The sequence below is a fragment of the Leuciscus leuciscus genome (assembly GCF_965113295.1).
Source record: "Leuciscus leuciscus genome assembly, chromosome: 9".
Lineage (NCBI taxonomy): Eukaryota > Metazoa > Chordata > Actinopteri > Cypriniformes > Leuciscidae > Leuciscus > Leuciscus leuciscus.
Window position 1 is genome coordinate 32,821,811 of NC_138733.1, and position 19,549 is coordinate 32,841,359.

The following is a 19,549-nucleotide window of genomic DNA, read 5'->3' on the forward strand; positions in this document are numbered from 1 at the left end:
CATCCCAGACTGCCGGGGGTTGGCTGTGTTTGAGGAGAATTACATCAGAGGGGGGAAACATAACATGGCCTTTTAACATCCTGGCATTGACGCATCTTTGACGTTTGCCGCCCTAGATGTGGTCATTGACGGTCAGCCTGTAAATACGCTCACGTTGATTTGCGGGCTCTTGTTTGTGTTTTCATTACTCATGTAGGACGTTGGCCAAGATTTCCACGTTACTGACGTTCCTCCGCTGTCTGACTAGCTGGACTATGGACAATAGTCTTGTAATAGTTGTTTCTTTCACCACCTCTTTTCTTTTGTGGTTTGCCTTTTATAAGTATAAATCTTCAAAATTAACTTAGGAGGTTATTCTGAGTGTGACTTCCTTATATTGTGCATTGAAAATGCAAATTGCTTCAGGTTTCCTTTAATTTGGCATTATAATATGTGTAGCCATTTTCATGCATTGGAGCCGTAAATATTGTGCAAAACGTCTTTCTTCCTCAGAGATATTGGGATGGCCACGAACAGTATGAATGAAAATAACTGGGTTCTTTTCTACTCTCTACTAGTCGAGTTCTTATATATATATATATATATATATATATATATATATATATATATATATATATATATATATATATATATATATATATATAAATAAATATATATAAATATAAATTGTCTAGAAAAGATTTCCTATAGTCTTGTCATGAGGCGTATCTAAGCACCTAGGTCTACAAAACCACTTAAGCTAAAAAAAAAAATTGTTAATAAAAATGTTTATCACTAAGGGTTTTCATAGCTTAAGTGGTTTTGTGCAACTGGCTGCAGAATATCAAGTTGGACTCTTTTGGCTCTTGCCATAAACGGAACATCTTAGTAACCATAGAGCAAGACCCTCTATCAACACTCGAACAGTATTGTAGGGGTGAGTTGACTTTGTTCCCTCGACAATATTCTTTCATCCTCTTCTGCTCGTCATGAGTACTTGCTCTTGCATTGACACTGTTTGCGATGGGCCACATCTGGCACTTGGTTTATTTCCACTCTGACATTCAGACATCTAAGTGCAGACAGTCACGGCCTGATCACATACTCCAGGTGACATCACACACTTGACTCACTGTATACTTGTGCATTACCTGCCTTTTAGTATGTGTTGTTGTTGTTGTTGTTGTTGTTGTTGTTTGCTTTCAATGTTTTGGCCGATCAGAGTAGCCATCGTAGAAGCTGCTGCGTTGACAGTCAGATACAGGGCAAAGCAACTCAGATTTTGGTTTGTAGAAGACTGAACAAGATACAGGCAACTTATGTGTCCAAGATGCTGACACTTCTCTATTAATCAACTGGTTTCTATGAAAACATTTGCTCTCAAAACTATATGAACAACTATAAAACCTACCTTTTTAATGACTTTGACTCTTGAAAAAAAAAAAAGTTTGTTAATACCATGGTTTTTGTGATTTGGTAATATCATATATTTTTTTAAGAATTAATTCTTTGCTGTTGGATAAACAAAAAAAATGTAATACTTAAGTATGAGCATTAGTAATAGCAATGATTAATTGTCTTATCGACACCACAGGTTAAAATTATATCACAGATATCATCAGTCCAGTCAGCCCAATCATGCTTTGGTAAATCATAACAAAATGTTGTACTTTTGACATACTAACTCATATTTATGAGAAAATTCATAAATACGACAAAGTTAAGACTCTGTATCTAAACATGACGAGTTATTACACAGTATATCCAAATGTGATCATTTCCTTTTTATCTTAGAATTATGATTTTTCATAATTATGAGAAGTCAAAATTGCCGTAATAAGTCATATTATGAAATAAGATTAAATTGACAATGTTTGTGGCTTTGTATCTCATAATTTAACTAACTTTTTGTCAATTTCGAATTGTAACAATTTTATTTCAAAATTGTTACTTGGTATCTCATTATTTCAATTATGCCATAACAAACTTTTGTCAATTTCTACTTAAGTCATGACCCTTTTTAATGTGTAATTGTGACTTAGTATCTCATCATTTAAATTTTGCCAATACAAGAGTGCCATGGTCATCACAGATCTTTGTTGATGGACTATGATATACCCTAGATAAAAGAGCACCTTTATTTTAATCCTTCTGACTACAATGTGATTTTTCAGGATCTTATGAAGTCACAATGTTACTAATTTAAATAATCTCCGCCCACGGAATGCGCAAAAAAGGGGGCGAGGCCTGATTGAGCTGTGCTAGAGAAGACAGTGTTGTCGCTATGTTGCAGAGACACTGTTTTTCTTTTTGGAGAACAGCTTGTTTTCGGTTGCTTTTGTAAGACTGTTCACTGCTCCTTAGGAAAATGAACCATAGTTTTGTGATCGATTACTGTTTGCATTACCGACAAATATCATGATTAAATGGTGGATAACATCGTATCTATAACGAATAAGATTTTTTTTTTTAAACATACCGCTCTGAAACGTCCTGTGAAATCTTTGCTAGCAAAGTCTGTGCATGAAATCTGTTCTGCATGATCCTCTTGTCCGTTAACATTGTCAGGGTCTGAATCGGGCACGAAATAGTTTGAAATTGACGCCATCCTTTTTCATATTTACACTAGAGCAGAACTCGCAGTTATGGAGAGGCGGGACATTTCCCGAACGCTCTAAGCTGTGCCAATCACAACACACTGGGCCAGCTAACCAATCACAGCACATTTCGTATTTCGAAAGGAGGGGCTTCATCGAAATTGGCGTGTTCGAGCCAGACTGGGCAGAGAGGTGCTGTAATAATTTAAAATATGTGAAAAATGTGAAAACATATGCTAGTACACCCCAAAAACAAAATCAAGACTTCGTAAAAGGGCATAATGGGATCCCTTTAAAGGTTTTAAGGTCAGTAAGACTAAAATTCTTAACAGCTTAAATGACTACACCAAGACTGAACATTCAAACAGACTGTGTGGTAGAGCATTCGTGTTTATGGTTGTGTCTGCTGTCTGGTGTGTGAACTGGCGCAGACATCCGCTGGGTTATGTTTTTTGGGAGGCATTATAGTGCATTTGTGTGTGTGTGGGTGGGAACATTCCCTGCGAGTGGACATTTTCTGTGGGTGTATTTATAAGGAGTTACTCACCGAAGCAACTCTTGATTGCGACTGAAGCCAGCGGTGAGCTCTCAGTACTGTGACCCGATCCATTCACCCATCCAAGAGAAGCCCTTACTAATGTCACCAAGTGCAGCTTAATTCCATCGCAATGAACTGTGTAGAGCTCTTCTCTCTCCCACGATACATAAAAAGGCAAATCACTCATTTGAAACTAAACTGAACGATTGTTTGCTTATAGGTTAACATCAAAGAACATGTTAATCTTTGTTTCACCCTTATTTGAGACTAAACAAAATGATTGTTTGCCTTCAGGACGACATCAAAGGGCACGTTGGTCTTAATGTGCTTTTCACACAGAGAAGGTAAAGCACTAGGGATGCATTCATGAATAAAATACCTGAATTTGAATTGATTTGAGTTTAAATTATTTTGTTAATTGTAATACCACACCTGAATCTATCACGGCAGAAAATTAGTAGCCTGGAACAGCGGACAATTATAGTTAAATGGCAATCATAGAAAAATATTTGACCACACAGGATACTACAGTTGACCAATCAGAATCAAGTACCCCAGAGAGCCGTGTAGTAATAAAATAGTTTTTCAAAAAACAACAGGCAAACACCATGTTTGTTCACTATTAAATAAATGCTATGTTTTATAATGAGGATGACATTTTAAGCTATGAAACTTGCAGGATATTTTAAAGTTACAAAGACCCCTTATATTTAAAAATATCAAGGCAAATTTGATTTGCATTTCAAGGAACACACTTACATTGTTATCAGTTCTCAGATTTCTGATCAGATTTCTCATGTCATGACCCCTTTAATAATTACAAAGTCAAAAAAATCTGAATTGTTCACAATAAGATCAATAACAGGCATTTAGAAAATAGATGGGACCAGTTTTCATTGCATGGCATGCTTTAAATCGGGCTCAAACCCCTCTAGAAGCTCACATTCATTTTTCTCAAAATCCCATCAACAAACGATGGATAGGACCAAGTCCCATCTTGCCGCCTTCTTTTGATAATTCTTTTTTTTGATAATCTGTTCTGTTTCACTCAGATTTATGTCATAATAGGAAGAAAATATCATCCACAACTTCTTGAATTTCATTGTAACTTTAAACTATTATTGGTGAATTTTAACATATAATGTGTTCAGTGGGCCTCATTCGTGAAGCGCAAGAACAAATCTTTTTATAAACTGCTTTTAAATCATTCATGCAGTAGATTGAATGAGACAAATTACACAACAATGGTTTTATGAACATTTTGAAGCGTTCTGCTCTGGATTCATGACTGAACCTGATGCTTTTGTATTTTGTATATGTGGGGTCTCTGCAGAAAGATAGGTCGCAATATATATTCATTTTATGAATTCGCTCTCTTTCAGTTTCTCCCGTACGCGCTTCATTCACTGCATCTGCAGTCCATAGGTTTTGGAATGAATGAGTCGATGACTCATCCCACTTTGCTCAAGCCTTTAGGGATGGATAGAGAGAGAGAGAGAGAGAGAGAGAGAGAGAGAGAGAGAGGGGATAAGAGATGGTTTGGGGAAAGATCCAAGTGTTTTGGTTTATTTGATGATAATCCTTCAACAATTAGATGGGTGCAGGGTTCAACAAGCTTAATCAATACTCTTATTTTATATCCCACTAGCATGCACGCCATTGCATGCCATGTTGTCTTTGCATAACTCTTGGGGCGGTAAAAACAGATTCCATGCACTGATAAATCTGTGTGGGCTTTCCAATTTAGACAAGGGATTTATCATACCCCATTGAGTACTGTCCAAGGAATGAGGACGAAAGCATATTATCCCAGTAAGCTTGACTTCCCCCAACCTTTCTTTCTCTATTGCGTTATTCTTTGAAGCATCACGAGAGGAGACAGTGGGAGGCTCGCCAAAGTGAGTTTCTTCTGTTCCATAAACATCGCTGTGGTCTTTTCCTCCCTCTGCGCATGTAGACGGACGTCACTCAGTCCGTCGGGGCGTGACGGATGCTTGTTACACAGCTGTGAAGGATGCAAATAAAACATTTAGCATTCACATAAGGACTCCTTGTTAAATTTCTCCATATTGCACAGGAGAGGGTTGGTCATTAAATTATAACCGTCTAAGTATAACTTGTACTTTGGTAATCCTTCTATCTGTTCACCCGACCTGCATGTCACCTTCCCTGAATGCTGTCGGCCAACGCTAGTGACTCTCTAATCCGCTAATGGAACGCTGTAGGACCCTCTCAACCGGTGACAAAGTGTTAAGAGGATAGAGCCTCCATTACACCTAAAGAAAGAAAGAAAGTAAATTAGTTAGAACTAATCAGACAACAGATAATCAGCAATGCCAGTGTAGAGCTGGGTTAACGTTTGTAATTAGCAATTAGCCTAGACGAGGGGTTGGTGGAACTGTGTTTCATTTGATAATTTCCGGGGCCAGTGTAATTAGACCCAGAGAGTGTGACACATTCCCAGTGTTTTATGTTGGATTAGCTGCAACTAAGGGTACGTTTACACGACAACGATATGCTTAAAGTTTTTCCTTTGAGTTTTCCACTTACAGGCAACACCATTGTCAAAATGTTTTTGTTGTTTACACGGAGACCGTTTTCACAAACTTGCACTTTGAAATCCGTTTTCAAAAGTTAGCGTTTTCAGGCACCTAAAACGCCGTTGTCGTGTAAACGAATGGCCGAAACGAATAAAAGAGTTTTACGTTTTTAGTTGAAAACGTTGTCGTGTAAACCACCCCTACGAGCTTAGTCTTTCCTCAATCCGGGAGAACAAAGTTAAATATCCATTTGCACTGACAAAGCGACTGGAAGTCATTAATTTTCTAACTTGTGGTGACGTGTAGCCTGGCTAACGTCAGACCTCTTTCTCATTGAGACGTGGTCTGGGAACCACATGTTCATTTTCTCGTATTTGAGGCGTGGTTTACGAATGCCCAGAGCCGTTTATTGGGCGCTACGAATGTCTATCAAATGCGCCTGTACGTACCTCATAGCCAATCGTTTAAATGATACCAGATGACGTATGTAGAGCGACAGAAATTCGACGAGGAAGAAGACGAAATAAACTTGCGTTCTAAACTACTTAGAACACTATCTAAGGCTGCATCGAAAGGTAACTTCGCGTCTGATGCCATGTTGGATCCATAGATATAAACAAACTGCTTCGGTGTGTCGCATAGACGTCGTCATCGTCTTGCTGCTCCCTCCCCGTTCTGTGATTGGTTCCCTTTTTGAGGGGAAAATCTGGTCATGGTATCCAGGCTGCCTAGCAGCGTGAATAAAATCGCACTGCGTGCAAGGCAGCATGGGGAAACCCAGGCTAGGTGACGTGAGGGTTCATGTATGATTTTGAGTTTTGTGTAGAACTTTATGAATCCATGACCATGAAGCTCCCGTGATCCTCTTCTTGATGATATGGTTAAATTTAAGAAGGTTGCAACGAACCGTACAGCGACTGAGCGACCTCCAGTAGAGATTTTCTAAGTTCCTCAAGCTTCTATCATCAATACTCAGACAAAAATGAAGACCACTGCATTGTCTTGAATTCATGATTGAAGGGCCGACTAACTGTTAGAGATGTATCTCTCAAGTTCAGAAACTAGAACTAAGAAACGGAGAGTTGCATTGGGACTGTCTGTCCGGATATCAACTAAGTATGAGCTTATCGAGATGTCGAACCCTGTCAGGTTGTAGCCTAGTATTTCTATTCATCTTATTGGATTTCAGTGGAGCGTTTTAATCATTTACTGAACATCCTGAATATCCAGAGATATCCGCAAAAGGTTTGTGTTTGCCGTCAGCCCTAGTGATCCAGTCCCAATCCACGAAATGTGTTTCAGAGCTTCTGAGTGATAGTTTCTGTTTAAACTTGTCGGTTCTGGTTGTGTTTGTGTCTGAGAGAGATGATTTAACGGCTGTTTATTCTCAGAACAGAACTGCCTGTTTGTTTGGAGTTATTCTTGGCTCGGTGCGGTGTGTTTTTCTCGTCCTCTACGTGTTTGTTGATGTTTCCTCTGGAAGGCTGGCACTGGGGGTCCACGTCAGCAGAACAGCAGACCGCCCATGCTCTTCAGGATCTGAAATGAGAGGGAAAGAAACAGAAAGAGGGAGGGGGATGTGGCCTTTTGTGTCTGATCTCTGTCTGTGCTTGTGCGTCAGTCTGATGTAAAAGTGTGGGTGTCTTTTTTCCCCCCCTTCCTTGCCCATCCCCCTTTTTTCAACACCCATCCCATCCTCCTTTTGCTGTTACAACCCATTCATCCTCTTACCTTTCTAGCCGTCCCTCTTTTTTTTGTACTTCATTCATTCGTTCATGCTTGTTGCCTTCGTTTGCCGCAGACGGATGCGACATTAGCATCTTTCCACGTCCTCGCCAGCAAACCATATCGTAAATCAGAAATCGAAAATCGAGGAGGCTCTCTGATGGAGAATTGGATCAGGTTCCTCCCACGCTCAGGGTTTTTTGCATTTGAGATGACCTGAGTCTGAGTCATTAGTCATCAATTAGTCTGCTTGAGTCTCTCCTAAAACGGGCTTCAAAGCCAGCACAGCACTCCACATCAAAGTAAAGAGCTAATAGTCCTCTATGCTCTTTGTAGTACTACAAGGCTTATTATAAGACAGGCTAATGATTTTAATCGGATGTATGAGTAGTAGTGGTTTTTTTATATTTTTTATATTAGCATTAGTAGTTGACCAAAATGGTGTTTTAATAGCTAATGCCTTGTTTATAGAGCAGCTGAACCAGCCTGCTATGCAGCGGCATTGGCTCAACCAGAGTTTGAAGCGAGGCTGTTTGTCTGACTAACCTTTGGGAAACGAGGTGTAACTTTAGGAAGTCCATCTGAAAGAATTCGTTATTCTTGCAATTCCATTTTTGTCCACTTGTTGTAAACACTGTGCTTCATTACTCTGCGGAATTGATGACTCTTGAGTTGAGTTTCAGAGATGACTCTGAAAACCGTACCGTAAAACTGTTGTCTAGATTTCTAAATAAATTACTCTTGATTATATTTTTAGTAAATCAAGCACATACAGCATAACCAGTGAAAACCAACTTGTATAAATGCTAGGGATTCATGATGTATCGGCCACCATATCAGTATCGGCCGATATATGTTCATTTTTAATGTTATTGTTTTTGGCCCAATAAGAAAATTTGGCTGATATATTAAAGCCAATAAATAATGGATTTTTTCTCCATAATGGTTTTGAATAGCTTGAAATATGATTGAAATATCTTCAAAAACGGAAAATACAATTAAGTGCAACGTGTAGCCCAAGGCTGTCATATAGGCTACATAAAGTTATAATGAGAACATTATAATTGTGTGCTTGGGTCATGGCCTTTAATGGTGAGACTTTTATTTTGTAATCCTTAATAAATGCATATAGCTTAAATTTAAACTCATTTAACATTAAATTGTGAGTGAAATCAGTGGGTGAAATCAGACTGGTTGTTTATTTGACATGAAATGCTACCACATTTTTGTTTGTGTTTTTATTTAAAGGTACACTTTTGTAGGAATTTCTCCCATCTAGCAGTGAAATTGTATTTTGCATTCAAACGAATAGTCTTCTCTAGCGCCTCACTTTTTCAAACACGTGTTGCAACTATGGTAGCCGTTATGTACCAAGAAGCTATGACAACATGTCTTCCAATAGCACTTCGAGTTTTCTTTCGGGTGATGAGGTTCGTTATTTCGCTTATTTGGTGACGAGGATTTCTTCTCCTGTGGCTCGGCATAAGTATAATCCTGCATTATGAAGTACCGTGCAGTGCAGCCTTTCAAATTTGCCGGTGCAGTGACAAGCGCCTCTCACTGATCTCCTGGTTTCAGTCACGTGACGCTGGCTCTGAACAAAAACGCGTTGTGGAAACGCGTTGAGGTAGGCTAGTGCTTTTTGTCCCTCTCTGCTATTATAGTTGTTCAAAATGGCGTAACGACATGGAAGCCTCCTTGGACTTACCCGTCCAATTTAAATAAAGATAAGAAATTCTTAGCTTACTAAGAAAAGTCAGATCATTGGCAGAGGTAATTGTACACCAATGAGGACATATTTATGAATAAAGACATTGATTTTAGCTAATAAAATACTTTAACTACACCGTGTACTTTTAAAGTCCCCCTGTAGTAAATAATATTATCCCTGAAAAGTCATATTTGATCACCAAAATTATACATTTAAATGTTTTTTCCTTAATCAAATTCTTCATGCCTTAAAATAGCTAGAATGTAACTTAAAGGAGAACTCCGGTGAATTTTTAAGTTAATCTTGATCGTTTTACCTTTGTGAGTACTGTCTATAGAAAAAAAAAAACTATAGCTACAACTGAGTTCCCACGGGACTTCAGCGCGAGACTACAGCTAGCCGTCTAAAACACTATTTAGGTGAGTTTAAACAATGGCTAAGTTGCTAAACGCATCTTGTTGTCATGTAAGGGCCCTGTTCATGTTGGACAGACATTTTAATTGCATTTTGTGTCTGTTAAGAGGCACAAAGACACTCTTTAGGTTTATGCCCCCATAACTGCCGTTTTAGCTGAATGGGAGCTCTGGGCATTAACTGTAACAGCTCCGCGTTGCAAGCACCAATCCGGTTCGTTTTTTTTTCTATAGACAGTACTCACAAAGGTAAAACGATCAAGATTAACTTAAAAATTCACCGGAGTTCTCCTTTAATGTAATTTAAGGTAATTTAGTATACACTGTTCTATGAATATGCAAATTAGCCCCGCCTCCACTCACTCACACCAGCTCAGAGAACCGCTCGTTGACGCTCACACGTTGACCTGATTGGTTACATCAGCGATTTCAAACCGTGTTTTTGAGACTCTTTGGTTCACTGCAGTTTTAAGGAGAAAATACTCAGCATTGGTGTTGACTTTCTCAAACCATATTAAAGAGGTGGTAAAATGCCCTTTTCACAAGATGTAAAATATATCTATGATGTCCCCAGAGTGTGTGTGTGAAGTTTTAGCGCAAAATACCCCACAGATATTTTTATATAGCAAGTTAAAGTTGTCACTTTTTGAGGGTTTGCAAAAACGCACCGTTTTTTGCCTGGCCCTTTAAATGCAAATGAGCTGCTGCAGAGGGCGGGGTTTCAAGAGCTTGTGTGTGTTAGCAGCTGCTATTACCTCACGCAGACACACTAAAATGACAGAAACTGTTCTGCCTTTAATGTTAAAATGGAGTCAGACAAAGATTGAGAGACTCAAGAAGATGTGACAACATGTAGAATGCAACAGGACGTCTCTGAATGGTTAGTTGATGAATTTATGTTGCTGATGTGGAGTTAACTATCTTCAATTAAGATATTCTGTCATGATAAATCTATAAATCGCTCATATAGGAACTGTTGTGAGATGCACACAGAGTGACTTTCTATTGCATGTGAAAAGATCGATGCTAAAGTTTGAGCTGACTCACAAATGTACTCTTATACTACAACTTTTCCTCTTCTCAACATGGACTGCGTGTTCCCGGGGGCGGGGTTTATGTAAATTCTAGGGTTAGTGATGTCATGTAGTCTCAACCAGCCGTTTGTTGTAGTCCTTTTCTTTAAAAGCAAATATCTCCCTTTGCTTTGAACTTTGAGCGTTGTAACTTTGCAGATGTTGTTTATGCTCAAACAGCAACATTACACACTAACTAAAGTTAGAAAGGTGAAATCATAATCAACCACCCCTTTAAAAACACCACATAGACTCATAAACAATATTAAAAACTAGATTTTTACTACAGGGGGACTTTAATATTATAGAATCACTAATACACAATTCATTAAGTGAACATAATCATTCATTTAAATTATTCCTGTCCCTATTTTTGTCATCATCTTCTTTTTTTTCTCTTTCTTTGCTGTAATGAACTGTTAACGAAGCTTTGCATAATGAATATTAGCACGTCTACGTAGCATTGAAAATCCAAGTAAATTCTTGTTTTCCGTGATGCGACTGCTTTGTATAACTCGCAATTAATGTCAAATAAAATGCAGAGTATAGAGTTATTCCGATCGAAAGATCAGACATTTCTCTTTTGAGCATGTCACCAACCACGTACACACTCATTTACACACGGAGACCCACTTTGACGCTGATTATAGAGCAGCGAAGGCTTACGCGCGCCGTAATTACTTCCAGCAAGCACTCGCTGATTATGTGAGTTAGCCTGTTCATGGAGTGAAAACAGCTGCGATCCGGGCGAGGGGAGGATGTGAACTGTGAGCTAATACAAGAGTGACACATGATGTAGAAACAAGAACCATTAAACCGCCCCATGTTTGTGTGTTTGTGCATCTGATATCCTATATTAAAAACAATTCGACTGGAATCCAATGTTTGGTAGATCAGTTTTCTGATCCTCAGGTGGAACGTGAGGGTCCTCGGCTATTTGAAATGTTAGGATGAGCCACTCCTGGATCTGGATAGTTTAATAAGGCCTGTTTTTGGTCAGGTTGAGCAGAGCAGGTCAGCGGGTTCCTCCATTACGCTACATCCAGGTGCTTAGGCTCAATTTTATCTCTTCATTGTGTTTCTCTGGTGTGGCTTGTACAAGTAATGGTGCTGCTATTTCCATGAAAGGCAACATCAGAGAAATGTGTGGAAAATGTGTGACTTGAATAGTGAATGGCCATTCTTAGTTCTGCTGCCGGCAGACTTCTTAAAAACACTGGAGAAAAATAGTGTGTTATATAGTTAAGAGAACTGTACGCTTCTTTAAAAATGTCTTGGGGTTTCAGGTAATATTTAAAACATCATATAATATTAATGTTATTAGTGTTGTGTTTTTTTAATTTTTTAATAAAAAAAATATTTAAAAATTGCATTTTTTTTTTATTGGCATTGCAAAGATTAGATTATTCATCTACTGGTATTATATATTTCCTTTCCTATAGCTCAAAAAGCATAGCATGCCGCTTACAACACAAGGTAATGGGTTCAATTCCCAGGGAATGCAAGAACCGATAAAATGTATACTGTATGTGTACCTTGAATGCAAGTCCCTTAGGATATAAGCGTCTGCTAAACGCATAAATATAAATATTTCATGTTTTTGATTGATGCTTAAATATAAAAAAAAATTTTTTAACAATACCTTGAAAGGGACAGTGATAAATGATGGCAAATATTTAACCCATTTGCTGCATGCTATGTAGGAACTTTATACCTAAATATTATTCATTTCTAAATATAATTCTATATTTGTATTAATAAAACAATATGTTAAATGAATATTTAGAATACCTAGATGGTTTGCCTGTTTTGGTTGCTTAACTATGCTGTGTTTCTTTTGTTTGTTTGTTTGTTTTTGTTTTTAATCCATTCATTTATTTATTTTTCTTTTGTATTGTTTTTTGTTTTATTTTGTTTTATTTTTCACATTAATTAAATTAGTTTTTTTTTTGTGTGTTTTGTTTATAATGTTTTATTTGATCCATTAATGTTTTTGCTTACAGAATGGTGTAGTTAGGGCGTATACTAGCAGGATTTAACTTAACTATGCCAGCCACAGCATTGACCCCTTTAGTCTGTAGTTGTAGTGCCGAGGACTTTTACCTTTTACCTGTGACTGGCGACTCTAGCCTGGAGAGGTGGAGCTAGAAACCTTTGCTCTAAAGAGAGGGAAGAGGACGGAAAAAAACAACAACATAAGCTCACACGCATATTCCTGTTCTTCGTGGAGGACTGTTATTTTCTCTGTTTCTTTGCCCTTTTACCATGAACGAAGGAAGTACACCTGCACAGCAGGACGGAGGTCTGTGTTTACTTGTCGTTTTGCATTTGCGTGTGTGTTTGCTGTCCTTTGCATCATCCAGCTCTAACAAGCTCTCCGAGTCTTTTCTGAAAGTGAAAGTGTCAGATTGCAAAGGAAGGCATGAAAGAGCCGTTCTGTAACAGGCTTTGCTGAGTCACAGTTTTTCCTGAAACAAACACTCCAGTGCTAAACTTCCACGGACTCTGTCGTTTATCAGTGTGTTTCTTTACCCAGCTGAGTAAATTTCAGGAATTATTTGCATTGACGTAGTAAACAAGCTTATCAATGTTTGGCCAAAAACTGAACTCTTTGGAAAGTGAACTGCACGCATCTGTAAATATGACAGATTTTCCGACCTGCTTTGTATTTGAAGTTAGTTGAAGATAAAAATAGTAATTCAGTCATTTACTCAAAGGAAAGAAAGGAAGAATCTAGCGTCTCTTATGATCACCATGGCTGCGTTTATTTCGTCAATAAAAACAACGTTGTGAAATATTATTACAATTTAAAATAACCGTTTTTCCATTTGATTATATTTTAAAATGTGATTTATTCCTGGAAAGGCAAAGCTGAATTGCTTGAACACTGACTTAATGTATTTATTTGCTTATGATGTTTCCTCCACAGGTCCTGCTCAGGTTCCCATGATGTCCCCAAACGGTTCAGTGCCTCAAATCTATGTGCCTCCTGGATACGTTCAACAGGTGAGTCATTACAGTACTACTTATTTTATTAGTTTTATAGGTTGAGTTGTTATTTTGGTTTGGTGAAAAGGATGCAATTTTCAGTCTAATTTACATCTCTATGGCCCTTTTCCAAACCTGTTGAGCTTCCCACCTAATAGTGTTTTCAGGCATCATCGACGTGAAGGCTGTTCCAAACATTAGTCAGCAAAATGATGCTGCCTTAGGAGGCTTTCTTTCACACAATAATTGTTTTCACAAAAAAAATCTCCGGAATGGCAAAACCTTTAGCTTCAAATCAGGCTAAAACACACTGTTCAGGTTGGTCCATCTGCCATATTGAGCATTGGGATTTATCCATTCATTTTATGGAACAGAGCTTATCTATGTAAAGGCCCTGATATGCTGATTAAGTTCTTATGTTCTTCACTTCTTTCGAAACTGGAAGTACATTTGCAGCATTATGCTGTTTGCAGCTGTTAGCTGCTGGATATGCAAAAATATGCTGTGCGCTTTACTCTCATTAACAAAATAAACACAACAAAACTAGCAACGGTGAAAAAAACGGCGGTTCAGAAAGCATCTGATTATAGCGATGTGGATGTTTGCACCAGCTCTGAAATTATTAAGCACTCTTGTTGAGTCACGTCACGTTTATTTATTTAGCTCTTTATACAAGATTGTGAGCCACAACACACTTGTAGCCAATCAGTAATAGGGGGCGTTTCCACTCATGATGGGGGGAGGACAGAAAGTGTGCCAATCAGTAATAGCGCGGGCGTGTCCACTCATGATGGGGGGAGGACAGAAAGTGTGCCAATCAGTAATAGCGCGGGCGTGTCCACTCATGATGGGGGAGGAGAGAGAGTGTGCCAATCAGTAATAGCGGGCGTGTCCACTCATGATGGGGGAGGAGAATGAGTGAGCCAATCAGCAGTAGGGGGTGTGTCCACTCATGATGGGGGAGGAGAGAGAGTGAGCCAATCAGCAGTAGGGGGTGTGTCCACTCATGATGGGAGAGGAGAGAGAGTGAGGAAGATGGAGATTTGAAGAAAAACTGTAGAAAGAGAGATGGCTGAGAGACATTACAAAAGAGAAAAGGTCAGAGGAATATCACTGGAAAAAGAAGCGTTATGATCAGGCAAGAGCTTTAGGACCCGTGTTGATATTAGAAAAGCTTTCCAGCGCTGGAACGACAGAAGGTCTGAACAGATGGCGGGTTGCTTTGATTCTGCTCTATACGCGAGTAACATTGTTTTTGCTGTGTTTCACAGAACTAAGATATGCTGATGTTGTAACGTTAGCTATAGTAACAGGACAGTTTTGAGTATCATTGTTTGCCTGGAGCTGCTCTGCTGCTGGCGTCTAACAACCATCTCTTGCTCTTGTCTATTGTTCATTTTTTGTTCTTCCTTGTCATCCATTCGTCATCCTTGCTTTAGCTGAAGCGAAGCAAAATAATGCTTCATGAAAATATGATAGAGACATCCACTCTTGCATTGCGTGCATTTTAGGGTTGGAGCAACGAAGGGAGGGGTGTTTTGGTTTTGCTTGATTTCAAATATCAACAGTGTCTCTCAGAAATAACTTACTGCTACTGTTTCGAACCCCTGAAACAAACTCCAAACTAATTTCATTTTGTTCAAAATGAAGTCACACCAGTTCGTATCAGGGTCTTAACTTCTCTTTCTTTCTGTGTAGATCATTGAGGAGAATGGAGTGAGGCGGGTGTTGGTCTTACCTCAGACGGAGTTTCATCCGGGGGGCCATTCCCCGCTTCACCACCCGCCCCCACCGCAGCCCCACGCCCACGCCCACCTGCAGGCCTTCATCCCACACCCGCACATCATGCACGCTCCCCCTCACCTGTACTCAGGCATGGCTGGAGGAACCGGGGATATGAACCCCCAGTACATCTCCCAGTACCACCCAGCACACACCTCCATCTACTCAGAGCAGGGTCAGTACACACACACACTTTTGCTTCACCAAAAAATGCTGCACCACTGCTGACTCAACAGCGCTTTGACAAAAATATAAGACGATATTTTAGCTGAGTTATGAACTCTCAGAGAGAGAAAGACTGGAAGCCTATAAAATAGTCAACACAACAAAAACAAAATCCTGTTGGAAACTCGGGGTGTCACTTTACTAAAATTCCAGTATATGTAATATGCTATTAAACACGACCCTTTTTAATGTTTAAACATTATTAATTATTACATTTAAAAGCAATAATTGTATTTGTCTATTAATAAATATATTTATTAATAATATTAATACATAATAAAAAAAGCTTAAATCATTGTCATGTATTGTTTTTTTCCATTTAAATACTGCGTACGTTTTTCAAGTAAACAGTCAGCAATAAAGAGAAAAGTAATAAACAGTATTGTTTTATTAATAGGTTTAAACTAAAGGGGTTTAACTGTTATAGCTGAAATAAAATATAAATATTAGATGAATACTTAAAGGAATATTTGAAATGTTGCTTTGGTAACCATCTAAAATAAATATTTTAAGTTTTAAAAATAAATAAAAATGTGTTAATTGTTATATAGTTAATTAATTTCCAAAGAGAGATGCATAGCAGGATTATCATCTGTGCATTGGTTTTCAATAATTCAATGTTCCGTTATGCATTATTCCTTACATGTCTCTCTGTTTTCCAATTTCCTCAGAACCTCACCCCCAACACGGACGCCCGGCATTTGCTCACAGAGATGAAAGGGCTAGCAAAACCTATGAGCGTCTGCAAAAGAAACTGAAGGAGAGGCAAGGGGTGGGCGGAGGCGGAGTTGGAGGCTTGGCCCCCTCCAAAGACAGTCCCCCTCCATCCCCGCAGAAGAGCCGCGGGACACCGCCCTCAGGAGGAGATCTGCAGAACGGGCTGGGGGGTAAGGGTGCAGAGGAGCAGGCACAGCCCAGCGCTGCTGTCGCCGGCCTGGGCAAGAGCCCAGGAAGAGGGAAGGAGGCAGAGTCTGGAGGTAGAATATACTGTAGGGTTCCTAGAACCAGTACAATAAAGCAGTAAGGCACGGGATGCTGTGTGTAACAGGGTTTTTAACACCGTTAAAGTGCGTCGTTTGGCACCATGTGAAGCGGAGTTACCCGTGTTAACTCTATGAAAATGTTACTCGCTGCCTCTTGTAGCTTTACTGCTTTTATAGAACAGTAGAATCAGCAATATGAGACATCAATGGTAAATAAATAGTTACATTTATTTATAGTAATCTAATGGGGTCCAAAAGACTGAGACTACTAGTGGTTTTTTTCTTTTTTTTCTGTTGTGTTTTGTTGTTGTTTTATTATTATTATTTATTTTTGTATTGCTCCAAACTTTATGTATTTTCAGGTTTAAATAAGATGAAATGAAAATCCCAGTTTTTCAGTATTGTCTCAGACTTTTGAACCCTGCTGCAGTTCATTAGCCTAATAGTGACAGATAATGTATACTGTACATATACAGTGCCATAAGTTTGCATATATCAGCTGTTTTGTATCAGCTTTGTCTCATCCAATCAGATTTCAGCACCAAAATCGTTTCACGAATTAGACTTTAATGAAAATCTACATTTAATTAAAGATAAACTTACTTAAAATGACCAGGGAATTACGTGTTTACTCTTTGAGGCTCTCCCTCAATTAATAACCAATTGGAGTTACTCATGCATGCGGTCACTGATTGAGGTTTATTAGGAAGAAGTTATTAGCATTAACAGACATTAATGTCCCATTAAGTCGTCTTTTTCCTAGGTCTATCATATCTCAGCTTCCAGGCTAAAGTCCGTCCAGGAGCCCATCAGGAGGTGTAACGGGGCCCCCGCTGTAACCCGGCCCGAGCAGAGCTCATCTCTGGTCTCATTAGCTCCCTCAGCTTTAGGCTGCTGCAGATAACATTAGCTGTAATTACTCTTGCACTGACTCAGTCATTTATCAGCGCTAACTAACTCCAGCCTGAAGGAACTCTGCTGCAGCTACTGTACGCCGACTAAACTTTGCTGGTGTATCTATTAATCCATTCATGGAAAATAAGAGTGTCTCTAACATGGAAAAGCCATTTGAGTGTGAAGCCCTGTTCTCTTTTTGAATCGGTTGTTGTATTTTTATTATTATTTCGCAGAACTGGACGAAGAAGCAAAGGCTCTTCAGAACTGCTTAGACGCCATCTGCAAACCAGTGGTAAGGAGGTTTTATTTGTGTTAATTATTGAGTAATTATTTGCATTTTCTTTAATGTTAACACACTCTCTCTCACACACGCACACATATAAAAAATTTTTTTTTAACAATATGAATACGTTTATTTAGCAAAGGAAGCATTGAATAGACTTCCAACGGAGGGGCAGTAATCTCTCAGGTTTCATTAAAAATATCTTAATTTATGCTTCAAAGATGAACAAAAGTCTTATGGGTCTGGAATGACACGAGGGTGAGTTAATGATGACAGAATTTTCATTTTTTGCGTGAACTATCGCTTTAATAAGCCTGCCTGGCCAATACATCAGTCTATCACTGATATAAATGTACAGATATGGCATACTGTTCTTCTAAGTGTGCAATTGGAAAGGCCTTTATGCTACATTTGACACTCTTCTCACCGAGTAACCGCCTTCTGAAGGACTGTACGACTGCTTGCTGCGTCAACAGATTTCTTAATGACAGTCATTTCCACGGTCTCAAAAACTCTACATCCATGCATGATTACAGTCCCCACAAGAAGACAGTAATGGCTCTCCGTAATGGGTCATTAATGCTGTATTTGATTTGATTCATCGAGGAAGCTAAATGGCTGCCTTGTCTCTGGTGGTGTGCTGGGCTCTGGTTTATTGGTGTTTTCATGAAACAGTGAGTTCAGTTTTGCAGAGGCCGCTATAATCACTATAATAATGATCCTGTGCCTTTTTCATTAGACATTTAAAGCTTTTTTATTTTATTTTTTTAGATTATGTCCTGAGCAGCGTTTTGTTTTTTAATCGCTGTAGCCTTTGAGATATGAATAAATAATAGGGGCACCACGAATAGATTTTAAAAAGGCCATTTAAGCATGCTGTTCAAGCCAATTTTTGCAGCATGTACAGGATGTCCCCAAACTAGTGTAAAAAACAATGGCTTTTATTGAATTATTTATCTTAATTTTGGTTTTTAAAGCTGCAGCATCCTAAACCTTCACCAGAAGTGTTTTCTTAATTTGTAATTGGAATAAAACACTTCTTTTTCTTTTTTTTCCACTTTTTTTTTTCCTTTAAACTCAGAAATTTTCTTTTTCTTTTAGTAGCTATTTTTTTAGATAGATTAAAAGAACATTTTGGACATACTGAGATTTTGAACACCTTCAATACATCAAAATGTTACAAAATTCAGACAATATGGCTGACACTGGAATATTAGTTGGATAGGAATGAGCAGTTTTGTTCTAATAGCGCAGAGATTTGTCAGTCTGACTTCCATCCTTTATTCAACTCTGTTGACTTCCTTCAGGCATTAAGTTGGCAAAAAAAAAACGAATCATTCAGCCAATAACTTTTGTAAGGCTTGATTTGAAGATTATGAGACAAATTTGGTGAGGTGGAAAAGTGGCGAGGTATTGAATCTTTTAACTCCACAAAGAATAAATAAATTAAGACCACCATAACAACCAATTAAAAAGGTCTACAAGAGTAGCCTAAGTTTTGCATTAATAACCAATTTTCCCTAAAAAATTAAGCAAATGCAGGTTAATGTTAATTTTCACAAAGTATGCTGACCTCACAGCTCATAAAACGGTGCGTTATTTATTGACTTGTTTTTCCTGCTCAGAATGACAAGTCAAACACATCGGTCAGCTTCATGTAGATCAGTTGCATCAGTAATGGACTGATTTATTTCCACAGCTCAAGCATTGAGAAAAGTGTAGAGGAGAGAATCGTTCCCCGCGAGGCACAGATAAATAGGTTCTTTTTAAGTCAGTTTTGGCTCAGTAATGCACGCTAACTTCAGCTATTCTTGT

At 38.6% G+C, this 19,549-nt stretch overlaps 1 protein-coding gene across 7 annotated transcripts in view; it reads left to right on the top strand.

Annotated features, from left to right (window-relative positions):
* Positions 1-19,549, top strand: part of fndc3a (fibronectin type III domain containing 3A) — a 92,197-nt gene that overhangs the window by 46,513 nt on the left and 26,135 nt on the right. For 4 of the 7 annotated variants that reach the window (XM_082180896.1, XM_082180897.1, XM_082180900.1 and 1 more), the window contains 4 exons: positions 13,506-13,582; positions 15,263-15,521; positions 16,243-16,548; positions 17,685-17,743. In XM_082180896.1, coding sequence (XP_082037022.1) covers positions 13,506-13,582; positions 15,263-15,521; positions 16,243-16,548; positions 17,685-17,743 — 701 coding nt within the window. Of the gene's footprint in view, positions 1-12,572; positions 12,879-12,918; positions 13,363-13,505; positions 13,583-15,262; positions 15,522-16,242; positions 16,549-17,684; positions 17,744-19,549 lie in introns of those variants that run through there. The other 3 variants (XM_082180901.1, XM_082180902.1, XM_082180899.1) reach the window with 3 other exon arrangements.